Source organism: Eleutherodactylus coqui, chromosome 5, assembly GCF_035609145.1.
Source record: "Eleutherodactylus coqui strain aEleCoq1 chromosome 5, aEleCoq1.hap1, whole genome shotgun sequence".
Lineage (NCBI taxonomy): Eukaryota > Metazoa > Chordata > Amphibia > Anura > Eleutherodactylidae > Eleutherodactylus > Eleutherodactylus coqui.
The window spans coordinates 55,633,832-55,653,013 of record NC_089841.1 but is presented as its reverse complement, the minus strand read 5'-3'; the positions used below and the strand labels follow the sequence as shown (position 1 = coordinate 55,653,013).

Below are 19,182 nucleotides of genomic sequence, written 5' to 3'. Positions count from 1 at the left end.
AGAAAAAGAGTAAGCCCCCTAGGAAAACCAGGATACAAATTGGATTGGAAAGGGTTAAAGCAGGGCCCGGTACACTTCTATGGGAGCATCAGGAACAGCTGACAAGAATTGTTAACAGTGAGAATTTTTTGAATTTTAGATGAAAGTTTAAAAAACTCCCAAAATATTTTTTTTTCTACATTTCATTATTCTCTAATCTTCCACCTTCCTAGTACCCTTCTTTTATATCATATACCGTGAATGGAAATTAGCTTAAGGTATTAATATGGAAAGTAGGCAGCTGCGTCTAATGATTTTTCTAGTAATCTGAACCATCTGTCTCGGTCCGGAGCGGTTGACCCGCTAATCCAGATTATGGCTGGCAAACCATTTTTGGCATATAGTTCCTGGTAGCAGTGTGCCCTTGACCAGCTGGTACGGCTGCACACAGCTCCCCTGCCTGACTTTATACACTGTATTCCTACTGTATGGTGGGATAGGCAGCGACATGGCATTCCTAATCAAGAGCATGGTGGGCAACCAGCTGAAGAGTTTTGGATTTGGAGACTCGGGCGAGGAAAAGAAAGAAAGTGGAGAAACGTCGGACCCGGCTGCTGCGGCAGGAATGACCCGTGAGGAGTATGAGGAGTATCAGAGGCAACTAGTGGAGGAGAAGTGAGTATACGCTATATACAAATGTAGCAGAGCTGAGTTTGTCATTGTGTGATATCACATGCATTATTGTAAATAACAGCGTCCATTAACAAAGTCGGCTCTGCTGCATCTGAATAATTAGGTGCGTGTTTACTCGTATTTGGGGGTTGTCAACGATAATATACAGTTGCATTTTTTAAAATTTTGCTGGTCGATTCGGAGTTGTGATTCGCATCGTTATAGGTCATCGTTCTTTCACAGAGCTACCAATACAGAGCTGAGCTTGTCACGCAGCATATATGTGTTGTCATGATGATGTGGTTTTATTTCGGACCGCGGGTAAATCTATTATGCGATCTTAATAAAAAGTTTTTTTTAACAATGCATTAAAAAGTTTTAGGACAAATTCAGCTCTGCTACATCCATATAAGGTAGCATTAAGTCATTTATACTGGTTAAAGTACACTAAAATGCATTAACCTCTGCTATTTCTTATTAGTTAGTAGTTATATACAGTATACCCACTTCTATTAGTGCGCTGCAGTTGGTAAGATGTAGGAAGGGCCACTGTTATAGGGCCCAGATGCTGGAGGGGGCAGGCAGTAGTGGCATTATGAAAAGGAGGAGGTGCGTCAGAAAGGAGGTGGTGTGAGGTCATTTCAGGGTGGTGAAGGGCATTAGGAGGGGTACATTTTAATTTTGCTATGTTGTCCCCTTTTAGCAAAAACGTATTTTTACCCCTAGTGGTCATTTCCTCACCCACAGTCTATAGGCTCCTGGTCTTCTCTTATGTAATTATGGTCAATTTTCCCAATATGATGTTATGTTTCAAATCATTCCCTATACAAGAAAGTGGTAATCTTCAAAAATGCTTATACGCTGGGATAGACAATACATTTTTGCCTGTTCTCTGCAACTATTAACAAAAACTACATTGCAGTGGGCACTATGGGACCCTCTGGCTAAGTCACCAATATCAGAAAAGTAGGGGTCTGCTGCTTACGACCCAGCTGATCAGCTCTTTGAAGTGACCACAGCACTCACTTGAATGGGACTGATTTGTTCTTAGGCCATGTGTTTGATGAACTTGAGGTCTCATGCCTAAAAGGGGCTATGGTACTCAACTGAGCACCACAGCCTCTTCAATCAGATGATCAGCGGGGAACTTGAGCGGCAGACCCTCACCTAACTGATATTGATGATCTATCCTGAGGATAAGTCATCAGTACACTATCCTACCAAAAGTATTTGGACAGTTGAGCAAGAATCAAAAGTAGTATTTATTTCCATATGGTAATACTTAGTGCGGCTCCTTTGGCCCTAATGACATTGGACACTCTCCGTGGCATACCTTCTACTAACATCTGATACACTTCAGCTAGTATTTCCCTCCATTCATCCTGCAAACGTCTGGCAAGTTCTCTCAAAGAATATTCATTGGGCCTGTCTTCAATGATGCAATGGAAGGAGTAATGGAGGAACCTGGGGAACACGGCTTACCTGAGTGTGTTGTGCCAACAGGTAAATATGATGCACGTTCTGTTATGGTCTGGGGATGTATTACATGGCATGATTTCACTCCGTTGGTTGTAGTGACAAGAACGATGAATATAGAGGTGTACCCTGACATTGCAGTCAATAATGTGCTGCTGACAATGTGACAATACTCTGGGAAATGGTCAGCCATACTTCCAACAAGACAACGCGCCCCATCACACATCAACGCTGTATTACGTTGGTTTGAGGATATGGATGTTCCACGATTAGACTGGAATCCCAACCTGAACCCCACTGAAATCTCTGGAATGAACTGTAACGTCGGGTCAGGAAATAAGAACAGCGTCCATCTTCTTTGAGAGAACTTGCCAGACGTTTGCTGGATGAATGGAGGGAAATACCAGCTGAAGTGTATCAGGCGTTAGTAGAAAGTATGCCACAGAGAGTATCCAGTGTCACTATGGCCGAAGGAGCCCCACTAAGTATTAACATATGGAAACAAATACTACTTTTGATTCTTGATCAGGGGTACAATTATTTCTGATAGGATAGTGTAAGTTATTATGGCGATGTAGGCTGTCCGTGGAATACAAGGACAGCACACAACCCAAAGAAATGGCCACGTTAATGGACCCGTTATAAATAAAAGGAGTGTTACACCCATCCATAGGTTGATTCTGATATTGTAGCTCAGATCCGTCGAAATGAATGTGGCAGAGCTGCAATACTAGACATAACCTGTGGACAGGTGTGGCACTATTTTGGAAAGAAAGCAGACATGTATTTCCAATCCTAAGTAAACTCTGGAATGGAACAGGACAGCTTATAAAGAAACACTCTATAGGCCAGTCTATTAAAGTTTTTACAATTTTATTATATAAAATACATATAAAAGTAGAATTAAACTAATTTAGGTGTCTGTTAAGTTAAAGGGGTTGTGCCACAAAATGCACAACACCTCCCTGAATGCGGGGCCTGAGACAAACGGCTTATTGCCCCAGGGTCCTGCTCTCAGCACCCCCAGTAATCAGATTATTTTGCTGGGGAAAGCCATTGATGTTCAAGTACTTCCCCTGCAGTGACTACTACAGGAGAAATGTGGTATTACATGCAGCTCACATGAATGGTTCCCAAAAAAATCCTTTAACAAGCTCACCAACCATAGGAATGGCAAATCATAGAATCATAGAATGGTAGAGTTTGAAGGGACCTCCAGGGTCATTGGGTCCAACCCCCTGCTCAATGCAGGATTTACTAAATCATCCCAGACAGATATTTGTCCAGCATTTGTTTGAACACTTCCATTGAAGAACTCACCACCTCCTGTGGTAACCTGTTCCACTCACTGATCACCCTCACTGTCAGAAACGTTTTTCTAATATCTAATTTGTGTCTCCTGCCTTTCAGTTTCATCCCATTGCTTCTGGTCTTTCCTTGTACAGATGAGAATAGGGCTGATCCCTCTGCACTGTGACAGCCCTTCAGATATTTGTAGACCACTATTAAGTCTCCTCTCAGCCTTCTTTTTTGCAAGCTAAACATTCCCAGATCTTTTAACTGTTCCTCATAGGACATGATTTGCAGACCGCTTACCATCTTGGTAACTCTTCTCTAAACTTGCTCCAGTTTGTCTATGTCTTTTTTAAAGTGGGGTGCCCAGAACTGGACACTGTATTCCAGATGAGGTCTGACTAAGGAAGAGTAGAGGGGGATAATGACCTCACATGATCTAGACTCTATGCTTCTATTAATACATCCCAAAATTGTGTTTGCCTTTTTGGCTGCTGCATCACATTGTTGACTCATGTTCAGTCTATGATCTATTAGTATGCCCAAGTCTTATTTACATGTGCTGCTGCTTAGCTCAATTCCTCCAATTCTGTATGTGCTTTTTTTAAAATTTTTCTTAACCAGATGCAGGACTTTGCATTTCTCCTTGCTAAATACCATTCTGTTAGTCACCGCCCACTGTTCAAGCTTTTCTAGATCTTTTTGAATACTTTCTCTCTCTTCCCTAGTGTTAGCTATCCCTCCTAGCTTTGTGTTGTCGGCAAATTTGATCAGTTTCCCATCAATTCCCACCTCCAGATCATTTATTAAAAGGTTGAACAACACTGGGCCTAGGACAGAACCTTGTGGTACCCCACTTGATACATTCTTCCACTTGGATGTGCAGCCATTTATGACCACTCTGAGTACGATCACTCAGCCAGTTGTGAATCCACCTAACAGTTGCCTTGTCAATCCCATATTTGGTCATTTTTTCAATAAGTATAGTATGAGATACTTTGTCAAATGCTTTACTAAGGTCAAGAAAAAGTATATCCACCGCATTTCCCTGATCAACCCAGTCAGCGATACTATCATAGAAGGAAATTAGATTCGTCTGGCATGACTTGTTTGTTACAAACCCATGCTGGCTCTGGTTAATTACTGCATTTTAATCCACGTACTTGCATACATGATGTTTAATAATTTGTTCAAAGATCTTTCCCGGTATAGAAGTCAGGCTCACAGGCCTGTAGTATCCTGGATCCACCTTCTTAACTTTTTTGAAGATAGGGACAACATTTGCCCTTTTCCAATCTTCTGGGACTTCTCCTGTTCTCCAGGAATTTTCAAAGATTATGGCGAGTGGTTCAGCAATTACCTCTGCTGCTTTCTTTAGTATCCTAGGATGTAATTCATCTGGACCTTGAGACTTCAATTCATTTAAATTAGCTAAGTGTTCCCTCACCATCTCTCTGCTTACAGATAGGCTGCATTATTCCCCCCCCCCCCCCCCCCCCCCAATGGCACAGGGAAGATCAGTTGATGTTCTATCTATTTTCTGAGAAAAAACGGATACAAAATAAGAATTTAAAAGTTCGGCCTTCTCAACATCATCTTGACCAATTCACCATTTTCCTCCTGCAAGCATCCAATAGCATCTTTGACTATTTTTTGCTTTTGACATACCCCCCGAATCCTTTTTTATTGCTTTTGGCCTCTGTTGCAAGCCTCAATTGATTATTAGCTTTATCTTTTCTGACACTTGCCCTACAATTTCTGCAGACGGCATTATATTCTTCTTTAGATATTCTGCCCTTTTTCCATTTAAAAAACATATTTTTCTTTGTTTTTAACATATGCAAGTTCTGTGTTCATCTATCCTGGTTTCTTTAAATTCTTTAAATTCTTCCTCCTTTTACGGATTGTTAACGATTGTGCTTTGAGAATCTCATTTCGCAATATTTCCCAACCTTCTTGGACATTTCTGTCCTTAAGAACATCCGGCCATTGGATTCTTCCTACCTCTTTCTGAGTTCATTAAAATCTGCCTTTCTGAAATCGAACCTTGAGGTCTCAGTTTTCTCAGGTCTTCCTCCCCTTTTTATCCAAAATTCAAGGATAGCCTGATCACTGCCTCCTAAGCTCCTAGCCACCATTACTTCCTCAACCATTTCCTCGCTATTGGTAAGAATTAGGTCCAAGATAGCAGATCCCCTTGTTTTCTCTTCGACCTTTTGGAAGATAAAGTTGTCAGCAAGAGCGGATAAGAAGTTGTTGGATCCATTTCTTTTACCTGAGAGAGATTCCCAACAAATGTCTGGATAGTTAAAATTTCCCATAATCACCATGTCATGCTTTTTAGAGAGCTTGGCCATCTGATGTAGACAGAGTTCATCAATATCTTCTGCTTGTCCAGGTGGCCTATCATAAATGCCTACAATGGTGTCCTTTCTGTTGTTCTCTCCTTGTATTCTTACCCAAACAGTTTCTACAGAACTCCCATGCTCTGGAGATGAATGTTTTCCTAACATACAACGCAATACCTGCTCCACTTTTATTAGGTCTGTTTCTTATAAATAAGTTGTATCCTTCAAGCCTTGTGTTCCAATCATGTGTATCATTCCACCAAGTTTCCGTGATGCCTATGACATCATATTTCTCTTCCTGTGTTAGGAGCTCCAATTCTCCTTGTTTGTTTCCCTTCAAGTATCTAAGTCCTGGAAAATCCCTTAACCGCTGCCATGGACCAGTCCTTTATTTATTGTCCAGTAGATGATTAACGCTGGTATCAATAACCTTTCCCTGTACTTCACTCTCCATTACTAGCTAACTCTACACATATATAACCATTTTCTGGGTAAACGCTTCAACATTATAGCACTTTCCCCAGTAATTAATAGCATTACTGGCTTTTACGCTAAGAAGCACTGGAGATATGGCATTTTCCTATCAACGCTTAGCATTCTACACATTCTTCCTAAGTAGACCTGATTAAAGATGACATTTTTCCGAAATGCACAAGGTTAACTTTTCCAGCCCTCTTACAATCAGACCATATTTTATTAGTGATCAATGCAGAAAATCAGGTAATTCCAAAGGGTTCACTTACTTTTTCCTGCCACTGTGTACAATGTGAGGTACTCACACTCCCTATAAGCTTCACATCTAGAGGTGCACACAGCCAGTTTTATCTGCACATCATTAAGGGATCTCGGTTCTCAGACTTTGGCTCAAGAAATTGGATCATGTGATTAATATGATTATTGCCACTTAGATGCTTTACCCATTAGGTCAGTTTCCTTCTGTCCTAATCCTTCTTCTTGTGATTACTCCTTCCTATGACCAGTTAATACTCAGGACCCCCATTTAGGAGGCAGGACTGAAGTTTCTGCAGAGAGCAGTTCCCACTCAGTTTATTCACTCACTTACACTCCATGGCAGGTTGTAATATATAGAAAGAAGCCCTCTTGAATAGCCACTTGCCCATATCACTCCCAATTCTCAGCTATGAAATGTCATTATTTTTTCTTGCTTCCAAACAAATCATTGCAGAAGTGTGCCAGAAAGCATACTAAGAGTTTTTTCACACAGGTGTTTTGATTTTCAGCCGCCCGCATTGTGGTCGAAAATCGCAAGAATGAGAGAAAGTTGCGGCTAAATCTCCCATTTCCTCGCCCGTTCAGATGGCTGGACTGCGGCATATTTACGCCGCAGCCATGAATTCCGTGGTCTGGGAGGAGAGACCCTAATGTTTAATGCTCTTCCCCTCCCTTTACCAGCAGATCACGGCAATAAAAGCTCCCATGGAAGCCTATGGGAGCTGACAGTAAAGTAAGGGGGAGGGACTTTAGCAGCGCTTGCCATACTAATTTCCCTCCCCTTTCTCCCCAGCCTATGGGAGCTGCCTGCAAAGTGAGGGGGAGAGACTTTAGTAATGAGACCCGCTGTTAAACTCTCTCCCATCTTCTCTGACAGCTCTCATAGGCTCCCATGGGAGTCTATGGAAACAGGCTATGTATTCCGGCAAAAGGATAGGACAAGGCCAATCTTTTCGAGCCACACGTAAAAGCAGGTGTCCGGAATGCGCACTGTATGTGCTATCTTTTCCGGCCGCCCAATTTTATGCGCCCATCTGAATGGATGCATTGAAATCCAATGCTTCAGATGGTCACGATTTTCGGACAGTGTTTTATCGTGGCAAAATAGCGTGTGCATGAGGCCTTAGGCTTTTCAAAGGTGAAAAAGACACTTGATTAATGAGAACTTCCATTACAGCTGATAAACATGCTAAATTCTTGAGAGTCTGAACCCCATAGTTAGACTACACTCCTCCCTCCCAAAATAGCAGGTCTTTAGCTTCTCTGTAATAGGGCCCCCTGTACTTTGGAGTCACAGCCTTCTACTTCCTTTTTTTCTTTTCTCCCCTTCTTCTTCTCACCACAGTCAGGCCCTCAGCACTCTTTATTATTAGAGATGAGCGAGCACGCTCGGATAAGGCAGTTACTCGAGCGAGCCTCGCTCTTCTCGAGTAACTGCATTCTTGTCCGAGCAGGCTTGTTGGGTAGCGGGGGTGTGGGGAAGAGAGAGAGAGATCATTTCCCACTCAAGGCGACCATACATGGCCACCCCATTAATTCTAATGGGCACCATGTAGAGATGTAACTTGAATCACCTGGAGACCAATGCAAAAATATAATAGGGTACCCCTGTTTATCATACATTGCCAGTAGTATTGGGTTCCTCCTCTCAGGCCCCTTCAGTCTCCAAGGCACAACTGCGTCAACTAAAGTTATGTTCCTGGTGCCACGTAATAATACATTTTTTCCATAGCCAACATCACAGCTGATCGCAGAAGATTAGAGAGTAGGACAAATAGGTAAATATTAGAGAGTAAGGCTCATTCACACAAGTGTAAATACACTATGCATTTTGCGTGCGATTTTTGCGCACGTATTAGATAGTGAAATAAATCCGTTGATTTCAATGGGTTTGCTTACTTGAGCATATTTTTTCACACAATGTGTGATCGCGTGAAAAGATACACGGCATGTCCTATCTCAGTGCATATTACACTCCGTAGAAGCTCATTGAAAAGAATCAGTATGCGTAAATGCATGCAAAATATGCAGGATACCGGTGTATTGGCTGTGTATTTATGCACAAAAATCAATTTGAAAATCTTAGAATCCTAGAATGATAGAGTTGGAAGGGACCTCCAGGGTCATCTGGTCCAACCCCCTGCTCAGTGCAGGATTTACTAAATCATCCCAGACAGATGTTTGTTCAGCCTTTGTTTGAACACTTCCATTGAAGGAGAACTCACCACCTCCCGTGGTAACCTGTTCCACTCATTCATCACCCTCACTGTCAGAAAGTGTCTGCTAATATGTAATCTGTCTCCTCCCTTCAGTTTCATCCCATTGCTTCTAGTCTTTCCTTGTAGGGCTGATCCCTCTGCACTGTGACAGCCCTTCAGATATTTGTAGACAGCTATTAAGTCTCCTCTCAGCCTTTTTTTGCAAGCTAAACATTCCCAGATCCTTTTACCGTTCCTCATAGGACATGATTTGCAGACCGCTCACCATCTTGGTAACTCTTCTCTGAACTTGCTCCAGTTTGTCTAGGTCTTTTTTAAAGTGGGGTGCCCAGAACTGGACACTGTATTCCAGATGAGGTCTGACTAAGGAAGAGTAGAGGGGGATAATTACCTCACAGGATCTAGACTCTATGCTTCTCTTAATACATCCCAGAATTGTGTTTGCCCTTTTGGCTGCTGCATCACATTGTTGACTCATGTTCAGTCTATGATCTATTAGTATACCCAAGTCTTTTCCACATGTGCTGCTGCTTAGCCCAATTCCTCCCATTCTATATATGCTTTTTTAATTTTTCTTGCCCAGATGTAGGAGTTTGCATTTCTCCTTGTTAAATACCATTCTGGTAGTCACCGCCCATGATGCGTACTTACGCCACCTAAAAGACTACCGATAGGCAGAAAAATGCAAGGCCACAGTGTATTTCATCCTATGAATACACTGTGTATTTACAGACCTGAAAATGCATACGCCCGTGTGCATGCGTCATTTTACACAGGCTGATAATTCTTCAGATTCTGAACAATTATCGTTCAGTGTAAATGTTTGCAGCAGCTAGACGATAAATGAGAATTCTTCACATATCGTTCATCATACAGTTTCTGCATGCATAAAAAGTCAATGTCGATCGGCTTCTGTAAACAGGCAGTCATTCATCTATATTTAACTGCCTGTTTACTGTGAATGGAGCCAGGCACGCTGCAATGATCTACAACCTGCACCACCTCCATTCACTAAGTGATGAGCGCTCCTTTGTAAAAGCAGAGAAGCAATTAACCCTGGAATGACTGTTGGGCATCTGCGCCCGACAATCGTCCCGTGCAAAAGGGCCCTTAGATAGATTTCAACATGCTTAATTGTATTCCTATGAACATCACTACTATACTACTGCAGGCTGGAGCCGTTCACCCGTGTCTGGTTAAACATTGACACACTTGGCATAAACTGTGTGCATATAGTTTGTACAAATAAAACTTGAGTAGAAAGTTAAACATGAGTCGGGCGGGTACGGGTATTGAACTCACTCAGACCGGAGTAGCTGGGGAACACTGAGAGAGAGGATTTGGCCTCTATCCAGAAGGTGCTGTTATTTAGAGGACTTCTTATATGTAAAACCCAATGTAAATAAAAGTTGAAGCTCACAAGGAATTTTTTTGAACAAACAAAAACTCCTTCTGCGCTCTTACTTTGGGGTCTTGCGATCCAAAAAGGGAAACTAACAGGTCTCCGCAATGTGCAGCAACAGTATATTTAATTGTACAATTTGTACATAAAAGACATAAAAGGTTTTTGCCATAAAAGGTTTTGCAACGCGTTTCGGCACTATTGTCAGTGCCTTTTTCAAGCATAGCTAAACATAACAATAATCACTTTATATAGAATTACTTACATTCCATAGAGACGGAGTCCGGAGCTTGCAGCGTGGGACGCCGGTCTCACCCTCGCTAACGTGTTCATCAAGCGGAGACCTGTTAGTTTCCCTTTTTGGATCGCAAGACCCCAAAGTAAGAGCGCAGAAGGAGTTTTTGTTTGTTCTTTATTGTTCTCTCCCCCATTGTTTGGTGCAATACCCATTAGGGTTTTTTTCCTACTGCTGCATCTCCTTGTTTGAGTATTTCTGGGGACCCTGCCTAAAAGAACATCTATAGTTCTACAGGCGAACGGGGATCATCGGTGCAAGCGGGTTATTTTCCCAAACGTGGGGATCCCGCTTTGCATCAGGTGAGTAAAAAAACTCCCCATTTTGTCATTTCGGATTTCTGTGTGGTGGCGCGGATCTACATTCTGTGAAGGAATTTTTTGGGGGTGTTTTTGCATTTTTCTTTACCACAGCAACCAAATGTGAAATCTGAGTGAAAGTAAATTTTTTAATTATTGAGGTTTTTTTTCTACTCAAAGAATATTCTAGGCATTTGCCATATGAACAGTTTTAGAAAAATTCTTTAAAATATTTTGCGGGCAAAACATTAATCACTTGGGTCACTTATTATATGAATAAAAGGATAAAAAAAATCTTTTGGCCTCAAATTAAATAATATCTTTGGAAATTGGATCTTGCTTCCCCCCAAATTTGTTTTCCTCCCTTCCCTTCCCTTTACAATCTGTAACCCCCCCCCCCCTTTCTTTTCATCCCAACCCTCTTATTTCTTTGTTTATATTTACTTTTAAAGTTTCAGAGATAAGGGGGCAAATGGATAATTTACATCTATGTAAATATGAAGTTTTGATCTATGCCAGTTCCACATCAAATCCGCAGCAAAATCTACATGTGATAAAGCCAAACTATATCTGTGCCCCGGATGCAGGAAGACCTCGCTGCACTGTTAGGAGTTGGGGATATTTCCATAAATGTGAAGTCCTTTTCTGAGCAAATGTAATATTTTTCTTCTGTTTGTGTTCCAGGATGGAAAGAGATGCCAAGTTTATCCAGAAGAAAGCAGAAAGAGCCACCGTGCGGGTACATTTAAGGGAAAAATACAGATTACCACAGGTATGGGGTTAATTTGGTTAGGGCTCAACAGGGCACTGCGTCACACAGGATTCATGGTAACATGTTGGCAAAACTGTGAGGGAATCTGAAATGTTTCCCTGTGGAAAAGAAAAAGGTGTAAGGATGCTCGATCGAGCATTGCCCTTAGCGAGTACCTGCCCGCTTGGGAGCAAAGACTCGGCTGCCGGCGGCGGGCGGGGAGCAGCGGGGGAGAGCGAGGAGGAACGGAGGGGAGATCTCCCTTTCCCTCTCTCCCTCTCCCCCCCCAGCTCCCTCCTGCTCATGGCCGCAACACACCTCTCACCCGCGCCGGCAGCCAAACCTTTTCTTCTGAGCGAGCAGATACTCGCTAAGGACAATGCTCGATCAAGCAATTGTCCTTAGCGAGTATGCTCGCTCATCTCTAGTAAGGAACCAAAGTTTGACCATGGTGGATTTTTTCCTTTTTTGTTTTTTATGAGCATCAAGGCCATTTTGTCTGCAGGAAAGTTTTGAAAAATGAGGCCCATTGATGGAGATTCCTCAAAACTTCTACAATGGGAAGTCAAGGAGTTGCCATATACATAACTAGCTGATATACCCGGCTTCGCCCGAATTAATTTGGTACTGGTGTTTATCTGGTGTTCACACGGAAAATCTTATGAAGTCGTGGTTACTTTAGAGATACCGAGGAAAAAAATATGTTCAGCATTGTTCTTTGCGTTACTCAGGAAACACCACGTGGAGGTAACCATGCGACGTTTCCTTTATATAAAATGACATCAGAAAGTGAGAGTATTAGATTATGTAAAATTTGGACGTTAATTCTTTTGCGCTTGGAATTAAATAATCGAGTTGGGACCCATTAGCTTTTCCTATTTATGACATAATCAATGCTCATGCCAAATTTCTTGTTTCTATTATATCCGGAAGTGAGAGAATTAGATTACGTACTTAAAATTTGGACGCTATTTCTTTTGCGCTAGAATTGAATAATGGAGTTGGGACCCATTAGCTTTTCCTATTTATGACATAATCAATGCTCGTACTAAATTTCAAGTTTCTATGACATCGGGAAGTGAATTAGATTCCGTACATAAAATTTTGGATGCTAATTTTTTTGTGCTTAGAACTGAATAATCAAGTTGGGACCCATTAGCTTTTCCTATTTTGGACATAATCTATGCTTGTGCCAAATTTCATGTTTCTACGACATGGGGAAGTTGGAGAATTAGTAGTGAGTCAGTCAGTCAGTCAGTCAGTGAGGGCTTTTGTCTTTATATATATAGATTATCAAAAAATTCTACATTTATTGGTATTGCCTGGTAATTATTTGTCTGGGGTCTCAATATTGGGGCCTAGTCTACGGTCTAAATTATGGGCCTTCAATTATGAGATCTGATCTGGGGGGCTGAATTCTTGAGTCTAGTCTTGAGTCTAAATATTGGGGTCTGGGTTTTACTTTTAGAGTCTAGGGTCTGGAATATAATTGGGGTCTGGTCTGAACTAAAGAGGTTATTCAGACTTCTTGAAAATTCTAACGTTTATGGCAAATGATGCCTGAGATCACCATTCTGGGCAATCTCCCCCCTCTATACTGTCCTGACTGTAAAGAGCTTAAAGGGCAGTTAAATAATTGAGGAAAATTCAGAAAAAAAATCACATTTCTAACAAACCTTGCCCCTTGACAAGCCACACCCAGTCAAACCACGCCCCAATGCACACCCCAACAAGCTATGCCTTGTCAAAGCCAAAGTAGCTTTAATGTATGTGTTCATAAGTAGTGGAAATAGTGCAGATTTTCCACACCAATGGTATGGATTTTGACGTGGTTTTGATACAGATGTTCGTGTGGATTTCCGCATACCCTACATGCCCTAAAAAGATTTTCCACATACCCTATGTGCCCTAAAAAGATACTTGCCATAATCTTTGAAAATTCCTGGAGAACAGGAGAAGTTGCAGAAGATTGGAAAAGGGCAAATGTTGTCCCTATCTTCAAAAAAGGAAAGAAGGTGGATCCAGGAAACTACAGGCCTGTGAGCCTGACTTCTATACCGGGAAAGATCTTTGAGCAAATTATTAAACAGCATGTGTGCAAGTACTTGAATGAACATGGAGTAATTAACCAGAGCCAGCATGGGTTTGCAAGAAGCAAGTCATGCCAGACGAATCTAATTTCCTTCAATGACAGAATCACCGAATGGGTTGATCAGGGAAATGCGGTAGATATAGTACATCTTGACTTTAGCAAAGAATTTGACAAAGTATCTCATACCATACTTAGTGAAAAAATGACCAAATATGGGATTGACAAGGCAACTGTTAGGTGGATTTACAACTGGCTGAGTGATTGTACTCAGAGTGGTCATAAATGGCTGCACATCCAAGTAGAAGAATGTATCAAGTGGGGTACCTCGAGGCTCTGTCCTAGGCCCAGTGTTGTTCAACCTTTTTATAAATGATCTGGAGAAGGGAATTGATGGGAAACTGATCAAATTTGCAGACGACACAAAGTTAGGAGGGATAGCTTACACTAGGGAAGAGAGAGAGAGTATTCAAAAAGATCTAGAAAAGCCTAAACACTGGGCGACGACTAAAACTAATGGTATTTAACAAGGAGCACTGCAAAGTCCTATATCTGAGCAAGAAAAATGAAAAAAGCACATACAGAATGGGAGAAATAGCGCTAAGCAGCAGCACATGTGAAAAAGACTTGGGTATACTAATAGATCATAGACTGAACATGAAGAGAGGCCTTATCGGCCCCTAAGGCTCCTTGGCCCAGGTGCAACCGCATCCCCTATAGTTACGCCAGTGGTGAGCAGTCTGCAAATCATGTCCTATGAGGAACGGTTAAAGGAACTGGGAATGCTTAGCTTGCAAAAAAGAAGGCTGAAAGGAGACTTAATAGCGGTCTTCTATCTGAAGGGCTGTCACAGTGCAGAGGGATCAGCCCTATTCTCATCTGTACAAGGAAAGACTAGAAGCAATGGGATGAAACTGAAAGGGAGGAGACACAGATTAGATATTAGACAGTGAGAGGGATCAATGAGTGGAACAGGTTACCATGGGAGGTGGTGAGTTCTCCTTCAATGGAAGTGTTTAAAACAAAGGCTGGACAAATATCTGTCTGGGATGATTTAGTGATCCTGCACTGAGCAGGGTGTTGGACCAGATGACCCTGGAGGTCCCTTCCAACTCTACCATTCTATGATTCTAAGATTTGTAAATATTAGCACCTATGTATGCAAAGCAACCCATCACATTGCAGCCCTCGTCTATCTTAGGGTAGCCATACACATTAAGTAAAAGCCACCAAACTAGCTGAATTGAGCAGAATCAGTCTACTAACATGTATGGAGGCGTCCTGACCGTTTGACCTGATAGCACAGCAAGGAAGGATCAAGCATGTTGAATTGCAGTATACTGGATAAATAATTCTTGCGAGAGAAAGAACTGCCAAAATAGTCTGGATGAGTCTGGCAGCAGCGTATGCCCTTCTCGTCATTGGAAAAATATGCATGTTTAGCCAAGGTAAGTGTGTATGTAAATGGGGTGTTGGGAGGAATAGCATAGTTTCCAACATAATTCAGGACATGTATGCCATGCCTTGGAACCGCCCCAATACACCCAACAATGCCCACAAATCACCCACATTGGTATACATTTGCACAAGTCTTGCCCCCGACAATCTTGGCAACTTTGGAATAGCAGTCAGCCAAACAAGAGCTCACTTGACAGTTATTTAAAGAATATTAAGGCCCTTTGGAAAGTGTCAATCTTGGTTGCTATGGGCAACTGCTCTGCTTTTCCTTTCACCAGTTCTGAGAAGTTTTCCCCAGTAACTAAGATCTTCCTTTATTGTTCTATGACTTGTGTCTGTAAGATGTCCGTACTAAGTCAGCCGATCGTGTGATTTTATAACCAGGAACTACCAAAAAAAAGATCTATGTCCAATTAAAGAAGGTAGGTGACCTTAATTGTTGACTAGTAAAGCAGTATACTCGTACATGTGTGTCAATATGATGAATCCAGACGTACTTCTATTTTGTTCCAGTCTTGCTCCCCTCTTAAGATATCGCCCGATAAATTGCCATATGCTAAATAGCAGCAAACCGTCCGATGGGTGGTCCACCTCTGCTAGCGGTCTAGGCTCTCTCCCCCCATCTTGAACTTAACCCCCCCCTTTCTTGCTGCGTGACGCCTTTAGCTCCGCCCATGAAGACCTCATACGTTCATTTTCAATGCGTTTGCGCTGCACTAAGCAGATCTATGCATGCACTATGACTCCTCGGGTTGGACTGACATCACATATGCCGTCAGTGCGGCACCCGTGCATTGAAAGTGAAGCGCTTAACATCTTCAGTGGGCAGAGGTGGAGGGGTCACACAGCAAGGAAGGGGGCGGTTTTTAGTTCAAGAGACAAGTAGGAAGCCCTGACCAATGCCAGAGGTAGACCGCCCATCGGACAGTCTGCTGGTAATTAGCATATGGCATGCAAACAATTTATCAGGCGATATCTTGAGAGGAAACCCAGATGGGAACAGAATAGAGGTACGGTCACAGACAAATAGAAAAGGCAGCCATTTTGAATTCCATTTCTCACTTGTTTTTGACCAGCTAACATTGGCTGGCAGTTATCTATTGTGCATAGGTACCAGAGTCAAGGCAGCAGATAGGCCCTGGTTTAAGGGTGAGGCTAGTTTTAGACAGCCATATTGCAGCCTGATTTTATTGTCCATATTATGGCCCCAATTTCCAGACCTCATGGGGTCTACTGAAGTGGACTGAAGTTGCTTTAGGAATTTATGGTGATCTATGTTTAGTTGAGTAGAACTGTGACAATTATGGCCATAATCTGGGAGCACTCCAAGCAGTCTACGGACTGAACACTGATTTCAATTAGCCTTGTGTAATGCTTTATTCCCCCTGTGGTGGCGCTGCAGGGAGGTTGAACACTTCATATTCCCCTACAGATCAAATCAATCGCTTCTGATCAGTTTCAGAATTCCTCCTCATATGGCTATTCTTCTATTTTCCTAGAGTGAAAAGGACGACAATCAAATACAGATGGCTGCAGATGATATAGAACTACCCGAGGACCTCCAGAAAATGGTAGTCGAGGATCAGGATGAGGAAGAGGAGAAAGGCACGATCTTTGGTCAGATCCAAAATATTCCGAATATGGACATGGATGCAATTAAGGAAAAGGCAACAGCAACATTCACAGAAATGAAGCAAGCAGCTGAAGAGAAGTGCTGTGTGATGTAGCGGTGAGAAGAACTGTATAGGAAGGAGCCACCATTGGATGGAGAATCTGCTGCCGACAATTCTCCTATCAGGACTATGTGGGAATTGTCGTGCTGCAAGTTATATGATGATATTGAAGGTGTCTTAGAGGGGTTGTTCAGTATTAGGAAAAATGGCTGCTTTTTTTCAAAAAATAGCGCCGTATCTGTCCACAGGATGTATGTGGTATTGCGCCTTAACTGGAAACTACCATACCGGACATAACCCATGGACAGGTGTCGCACTGTTTCTGGAAGAAAGTAGCCATGCTTTTTTTCTAATCTGGACAACTCCTTTAATGTCAACTGAACTCTGTTTTATTTAAAGGGCCTTAAGCTAATCTCTAGAGACGTTCTAAGGAGACTCCTCACCAGAAGACCGTCAACGTTCTCCTACAGCAGAAATAGAGCACTGAATCTCTATACTCACCGGACATGCTGAAACCTCCAGGGGAAGGGGGGGGGGGACTCTTTATACTGGTCCCTTTGCTCCAAATAAGAGGTAGAACCCTTTTATTACATTCATAAGCCTCTAACTAAGCTATACAATTTCCCATTTGAGACATTGATGCTATATTGTGAGTGTCGTTAGACTGTGGCACTAGGAGAGCATTCTGCATCGCACTGATACAGTGCTACAGTATATATGTTATAATCAGTTCAGGCTGAGCTGCACAATTCTCCAGGAATATGAGCTTGAATCTCGCAGTACCCCCTGCTTGTTCAGTTCCTGCACGAAGCTTGCGCTGGGGATTTCTATTATTGGAAGTGTGAGATTTACAACGGGCTCTATACAGTCATCTTACCTAGGGACAACTAACTGTCTCCTGCACTATAGGAGCTTAAAGAAACTGGTAGGGGTGTTTTTGATAACAAGTTTGTTGACTGTGTCCAATGCCAATCAGCAGAACAGTGAGTTTAGCTCTGAAGTATAATACAGGATGTAACTCAGCATCAGTACAGGATAATTAATGTATGTACACTGTGACTCCATGAGCAGAATAGTGAGTGCAGCTCTGGAGTATAATACAGGATGTAACTCAGGATCAGTACAGGATAAGTAATGTATGTACACAGTGACTCCACCAGCAGAATAGTGAGTGCAGCTCCGGAGTATAACACAGGATGTAACTCAGGATCAGTAAAGGATAGGTAATGTATATACACGGTGACTCCACCAGCAGAATAGTGAGTGCAGCTCTGGAGTATAATACAAGATGCCACTCAGGATCAGTACAGGATAAGAAATGTATGTACACAGTGACTCCACCAGCAGAATAGTGAGTGCAGCTCTGGAGTATAATACAGAATGTAACTCAGGATCAGTACAGGGTAAGTAATATATGTACACAGTGACTCCACCAGCAGAATTGTGAGTGCAGCTCTGGAGTATAATACAGGATGTAACTCAGGATCAGTACAGAATAAGTAATGTATGTACACAGTGACTCCACCAGCAGAATGGTGAGTGCAGCTCTGGAGTATAATGCAGGATGTAACTGAGGATCAGTACAGCATAAGTAATGTATGTACACAGTGACTCCACCAGCAGAATGGTGAGTGCAGCTCTGGAGTATAATGCAGGATGTAACTGAGGATCAGTACAGGAAAAGTAAAGTAATTTACAAAGTGATGCTTTGCAGATTCATTGATTATGTAAAATGTTATTTTAAATGTTAATTTATTGCCAGCTTCTGAACTATTTGTATACCATACTATAATACATTGTATATTATAACAAAATGGCCGTATCCCATTTATGCCACCTTATAAAGCATATCAATAAACTGAGACCAGCCATGTTCTTGTTTGCATACATTAAGTAGTTGACATAAAGCTATAATAATCCTTAATCCTAAAAATACTTTCCAAGACGTACAGTACTGTGTAAAAGTTTTAGGCAGGTGTGGGAAAAGTGCTGTAAAGAAAGAATATTTTCAAAAATAGAAGTGTTAATAGTTTATTTTTGTTAATAAAATACAAAGTGACTGAACAAAATAGAAAATTACATCTGATAAATATTTGGCGTGACCGTCCTTTGATTTCTAAACAGCATCAGTTCTTCTAGGTACCCTTGCACACAGTTTTTGAAGGATCTGGGCAGGTAGGTTGTTCTAAACATCTTGGAGAACTAAGCACAGATCTTCTGTGGATGTAGACTTGCTCAAATCCTTCTGTTTCTTCATGTAATCCCAGACAGACTGGATGATGATGAGATCAGGGCTCTGTGGGGCCAAATCATCACTTTCGGGATGCCTTGTTCTTCTCTACACTGAAGATAGTTCTTAATGACATTGGCTGGATGTTTGGGGTTGGTGTCCTGCTGCAGAATACATTTGGAGCCAATCAGATGCCTCCCTGATGGTATTGCATGATGGATTAGTATCTGCCTGTATTTCTCAGCCTTGAGGACACCATTAAGGGT

General features: G+C 42.0%; 1 protein-coding gene across 1 annotated transcript; it reads left to right on the top strand.

Annotated features, from left to right (window-relative positions):
- Positions 1-487: 487 nt before the first annotated feature.
- CPLX4 (complexin 4) lies at positions 488-16,740 on the top strand. Its single transcript, XM_066601839.1, has 3 exons — positions 488-654; positions 11,400-11,487; positions 16,513-16,740. The coding sequence occupies exons 1-3, from the start codon at positions 488-490 to the stop codon at positions 16,738-16,740; spliced, it is 483 nt and encodes a 160-aa protein (XP_066457936.1).
- The last annotated feature ends 2,442 nt before the right edge of the window (positions 16,741-19,182 follow it).

What these genes read in the sequence shown, in the direction of transcription:
- CPLX4 (XM_066601839.1), top strand. Translation starts at nt 488, where the DNA reads ATGGCATTCCTAATCAAGAGCATGGTGGGCAACCAGCTGAAGAGTTTT. An exon ending in AGGCAACTAGTGGAGGAGAA is followed by an intron (nt 655 to 11,399) that starts GTGAGTATACGC and finishes TTTGTGTTCCAG; the next exon opens with GATGGAAAGAGATGCCAAGT. An exon ending in AAAAATACAGATTACCACAG is followed by an intron (nt 11,488 to 16,512) that starts GTATGGGGTTAA and finishes CTATTTTCCTAG; the next exon opens with AGTGAAAAGGACGACAATCA.